The sequence below is a fragment of the Propithecus coquereli genome, unplaced genomic scaffold, assembly GCF_000956105.1.
Source record: "Propithecus coquereli isolate 6110/MARCELLA unplaced genomic scaffold, Pcoq_1.0 Scaffold252, whole genome shotgun sequence".
In the NCBI taxonomy this organism is placed as follows: domain Eukaryota; kingdom Metazoa; phylum Chordata; class Mammalia; order Primates; family Indriidae; genus Propithecus; species Propithecus coquereli.
The window spans coordinates 4,061,295-4,066,752 of NW_012148086.1; the positions used below are offsets into that span (position 1 = coordinate 4,061,295).

The 5,458-nt window shown below is 51.8% G+C and overlaps 1 protein-coding gene across 1 annotated transcript in view; it reads left to right on the top strand.

Moving 5' to 3' along the window:
* The window catches only part of NPC1L1 (NPC1-like 1), a 27,451-nt gene that overhangs the window by 14,346 nt on the left and 7,647 nt on the right, over positions 1–5,458 (top strand). The window contains exons 11-17 of the mRNA XM_012646977.1: positions 1,354–1,544; positions 1,751–1,875; positions 2,466–2,592; positions 2,750–2,805; positions 4,469–4,619; positions 4,894–5,125; positions 5,286–5,399. Coding sequence (XP_012502431.1) covers positions 1,354–1,544; positions 1,751–1,875; positions 2,466–2,592; positions 2,750–2,805; positions 4,469–4,619; positions 4,894–5,125; positions 5,286–5,399 — 996 coding nt within the window. The remainder of the gene's footprint in view (positions 1–1,353; positions 1,545–1,750; positions 1,876–2,465; positions 2,593–2,749; positions 2,806–4,468; positions 4,620–4,893; positions 5,126–5,285; positions 5,400–5,458) is intronic.

The window sequence follows — 5,458 nt, forward strand, 5'->3', positions numbered from 1 at the left end:
GAGAAGATAATTTCTATAATATCTTATTTTAAAATTGATATTTAAATGGTGGCCTAACATATTGTCTATATTGGAGAATGTCCCATGTGTACTTCAGAAGAATATGTATTCTATTTTTGGTTAAATTGTTCTGTATTTGTCTGTTAGATATAGTTGGTTTATTGTGTTGTTCACGTTCTCTTTTTCCTTACTTATTTTCTGTTTTATTGGGCTATTCATCATCGAGAGTGGGGTATTGAACTCTCCACCTATTATTGTGGAGCCATCTATTTCTCCCTTAAAGTTTTTCAACGTTTTCTTTGGATATTTTCATGGTCTGTTATTAGGTTCATAAATGTTTATAATTGTTATACCTTCTTGATGTGTTGAACCTTTATTAATATACAATGTACTTCTTTGTCTCTTGTAAGCTTTTTGATTTAGAATCTATTTTGTCTGATGTGAGTATAGTCACCCCTATTCTCTTTTTCTCATTATTTGCATGTAATATCTTCTTTCCATTCTTTTACTTTCAACGTTTGTGTCTTTTGACCTAAAGTGAGTCTCTTGTAGATAGCATATAGTTAGATCATTTTTTAAAATCAATTCTGCAAACCTCTGTCTTTTGATTGGAGAGTTTAACCCATTTACATTTAGGATAATTACTGGTAAGAAGGGATTTACTTCTGTCATTTTGCCATTTTTTTCTATATGCCATATAACTTTTTTGTCTCCCATTTCCTACATTACAGACTTCTTTTGTGGTTAGTTGATTTTTACTAGTAGAAACTTTTAAATTCCCTTCTCTTTCCTTTTGTGTATATTCTATAGCTAATTTTCTTTGTGATTACCATGGGGATTACATTAAACATCCTGAAATTATAACATTTTAATTTGAATTTATACTGACTTAGCTTCAATAGCATACAAAGACTCTGATCCTATTCAGCTCCATCCCATCCCTTTTGGTTACTGATGTCACAAAATTATATCATTATGCATTATGTATCCAAAACATAGAGTAATGATTGTTTTATGCATTAGCCTCTTCAATCATGTAGAAAACAAAAAATGGAGTTACCTCTTTGTGCATACCTTGTTTGTGTACTTCTGTGCAAGTACGTCTGAGCGTGTACCTCTGTGTATGCCTTTGTGTGTGTACCACTGAGCATTTACCTTTGCTTGTGTAACTGTGCATGCACCTCAGAGTGTGTACCTCAGTGTGCGCCTCTGTGTGTACTTCTGAGCACGGACCTCTGAGTATGTGCTTTTTAGCATGTACCCCTGTGTGTACCTTCAAGAGTGTGAGCTGAAGTGGGCCCTTTGGGGGTGTGTATGGCCTCCTGAGGCTCACTGACCCCCCTTTGCTCCCAGGACTCGTACCTGCTTGACTACTTCCTCTTTCTGAACCGCTACTTTGAGGTGGGGGTCCCAGTGTACTTTGTCACCACCTCGGGCTACAACTTCTCCAGTGAGGAGGGCATGAATGCCATCTGCTCCAGTGCAGGCTGTGCCAACAACTCCTTCACCCAGAAGATCCAGTACGCCACTGAGTTTCCTGAGGAGTGAGTGTCTGGCCCTCCTGGCCCCTGGCCTGCTCCCCACCTGTCGCCCTCTTCCCCCAGTCCCCACTTCCTGCCTGTTCTGTCCCTGCCCCGCTGCCTTACTGCCACGTTCCTGGGGAGTCCCAGTGTGGGGGTTGGGCCACAGAAAGGACCCACTACCCTGCCCAGCTGGTCCTCCCCCATTCCTCCCCCTCTCTGACCCGCAGGTCTTACCTGGCCATTGCTGCCTCCTCCTGGGTGGACGATTTCATTGACTGGCTGACCCCATCCTCCTGCTGCCGCCTTTATGCCTTCGGCCCCAATACGGGCGAGTTTTGCCCCTCCACTGTCAGTAAGTGTGGGGCCTGGGGGGCTCATTGCCCATCACAGCTTGGGGAAACTGAGGCAAGAGAAAGGAAAGGACTGGAGAGGCTCTCTCAACCCCTCCCAACCCTCCTGAAGGATCTTTTGGGGGCAGGGGCACAGGCTTGGCCCCAGGGACAGGCACTCTGTGAGGAGCACCTATGTGGGTGGCTGTGCTGGACCATGGGCCTTTAAACACTTATGCCCTGTCACGTGTGGTATCCCTGCTTGCAGAGCACGGGTGGTGGGTGGTGGGGAGTCAGACTGGAGAGCTGAGGTTGGCATGTGGCCCTGCCACCCAGAGCAGCTGCATTTGTAGGTGGAGTGAGACATCCCTGTGGGGCCTGTTTCTTTGCCCCAACGGTTTCTCTTCACCCATTCGTAGGTGCCAGCAATTTCTGTAACCAAGAGGGGAACTTCTCCCACAGTCAGAGATGACAAATGCAAATTTCCCTAGAAGTAACTCCTTGAGGCGGGAGTGTCTGGGGGACCTTCCATGGGAATGGAGGAGGAAGAGCCGGGCAGAGCAGGAGCAGCTGGCCCTGGGGTGCCACTGCCCAGAGCCCCCTCTCCCTGCAGATTCCTTGTCCTGCTTGCAGAACTGCATGGACTTCACGACGGGCATCGTACGGCCCTCAGTGGAGCAGTTCCACAAGTATCTCCCCTGGTTCCTGAGCGACCCGCCCAACATCAAATGTCCGAAAGGGTAGGCTTGGGAAGGGCCTTCTTCTGTGGAGGGCAGACACGTGGGCCACAGGAAGGGGATGAACGCAGGGGACAGAGGAGGCCATGAGGGGCCTCCGCGGGGCAGCTGGGAGAAGCCTTGTCCTCGGCTAAGCCTTTGCCCTGGCTTCCCCTCGCAGCGGCCTGGCAGCTTACAGCACCGCTGTGAATCTGAGCTCAGAGGGCCAGGTGTTAGGTAAGTACAGCCTTGCCTGGAGGGGAGGACAAAAGTGGGCTGTCTGAGGGCCCTGAGAGCCCCAGGAATAGCCTCTCTCCATCTCCCATATTCTCTCCTTCCTCCTTTGTGGGGGCTTCTAACTGCGCTGGGCCTGGCAGCAGGGCACCCTGTTTCCCAGTGCCATGTTCTCAGACTTCACCCCTTCTTCCACCCTCAAGTCCAGGTTGGCATGAAATTTGTGGAATTCTTTCAGCAGCTGATACCATACTGGGGGGCCCCCACACCCCGAGCTGAGCACCTTTTCTTTCCTGCACAAACTACACCCAAATGTCAGCAGTGGGGAGCTGGCTGAATGAATCAGGATACCTTGCACAGCGCAATCCCAGCAACCGTTACAAGTGACAAGGAAAATGCAGTCGGACTGGCGGGGAAGGAGCCACGAAGTACTGTCAGCTTAATACAGCAGCTGGCAGGGGCAGGACACGATGCCCTGGGTGGAGGGGCTGGCCATAGCTCTGAGCCCACGCTTGGCCCGGGGGCCCTGAGGGAGCTGCTGCTGGGATGGGCTGTGGTCGGTGGTGGGTGGGGGAGTTTTTGGTGGATTGTCTTGCTTTACATTGAAGCCATTCACGGTTTGAATTACTAGCCACAAACTGACCAAAGCTCGCTGGCTCCACCTTCCCAGCTAAATCTTCCTTGAAGGTCCCATCTTCCTGGAAGGGGAACCTGCCACGCCCCAGCCCTGGTCCCTGGGCACTGCAGGCTCGGTGGGGCCTGTTTGGTGGGGCCAGTGTGGGCAGAGGGGAGTGGGGGTCTCAGTCAGGGACAGAGGAGCAGGCCCGGGAGGGAGCAGATGGGGGAGCCCATCCTTGCGACCTGGGGCAGGTCTGGGCCGACCTCTGACCCTAGTCTCCTTGTGGGTGCCCTAGGTTAGTCTAGAGCAGCGCTTCTCAAAGCAGGGTCCCCTGGCCAGCAGCATCAGTATCATCTGGAAATTGTTAGAAATGCAAGTTCCCAGGCCCCGCCTGAGACCTTCCAGACCTGAATCTCTGGGCTGGGGTGACCATCTGTGTATGAACCAACCTCCAGATAGTCAGAGCCCTGGAGGGAGGTTCCCCAGGCACCTCTCCTGCTCTGAGATTGCGTATGTCCAAGAACATTTCATTTTTCCCTGATACATGTGATCACTGTGCACCATCAGAAAATCACCTTTATTGTATTTACCTGGCAGGAGCCCTAAACCGCGGCAACAATTCAACTGTTTGTGAATTCAACTGTGGTCATTTTTCTGTCTTCCTTTCTAGTCATTTCCTATAGGAAGATGCAAATTTGAAAGCTAATTAACCTTTAAAATCCAAAATGCGTATCTTGAAACCATACAGAGAAGAATCTGGGCTCATCAGGGAGATCTCTTTAGACTCCAACCATCAAGGCTCAGGTCCTTCATCTGTAAAGTGGGAAAAAAAAGAAAAAAAAAAGGCTCAGGCCCAGACTCTGGTTTCCCACAGCATAGGACCAGCTATGGAGTTTGTGGGGATGGTACAAAATAAAAATTCGGGCTCATTGCACAAAATTTACTAAGAATTCCAAATGGTGGTGGCACTGTCCAGGGTGTTCTGAGGGTGTCCTGGAATGGACTCTGACCTTTGCCCTTCCCTCTCCCACGGCTGTGGCCGCCCAGCCTCCCGGTTCATGGCCTACCACAAGCCCCTGCACAGCTCGCAGGATTACACAGAAGCTCTGCGGGCAGCTCGGGCGCTGGCAGCCAACATCACCGCCGACCTGCGGAAGGTGCCCGGGACAGACCCAGCCTTTGAGGTCTTCCCCTACACGTGAGGACCTGAGTGGCCGGGGTGGAGGGAGGTGGGGGGTGACTGCTGGGGACAGGAGGTTAGGGTGGGCTTACAAGAGGTTGCTTGAGATGAGGACCAGCTTCAGGTCTGGAGGCTCCAGCCGCCGGGCCCTGGGCCTGTCCATTTCTCACACTGGTTTGCTCCCTAGCATATGCTTCTCTGAGCCTTAGCATTCTCCTTCTGAAGTGGGGGTGTCCTTCCCCCTTAAGGCCTGCGAGGCCTGTGCCCGTGACCATGCTTTGCACTCTGGCAGGATCAGCAACGTGTTTTACGAGCAGTACCTGACCGTCATCCCAGAAGGGCTCTTCACACTCAGCGTCTGTCTTCTGCCCACCTTCATCGTCTGCTGCGTCCTGCTGGGCATGGACCTGCGCTCCGGCATCCTCAACCTGGTCTCCATCGTCATGATCCTCGTGGACATTGTTGGCTTAATGGCCCAGTGGGGCATCAGCTACAACGCTGTGTCCCTCATCAACCTGGTCATGGTAACCCACCAGGCACAGGCACCAGGTGGCCCTTAGAGGGGCGTTTGGGGATCTGGCCACATAGAATACTCCCAATTCTGTCTAAAATCTAGACTCCTGCCCCACTGGTACCAGTGGGGACCTCTGCCTTTCTCAACTGAAGCCCCCTCTCTGCCCGCAGGCGGTGGGCATGTCTGTGGAGTTTGTGTCCCACATCACCCGCTCCTTTGCCATCAGCACCAAGCCCACCCAGGTGGAGAGGGCCAAAGAGGCCACTATCTCTATGGGCAGTGCGGTGAGTGGGGTGGGGTGGGCCATCCTGTGTCCCACCTGATGCCCTGTGCCCTGCCTGAC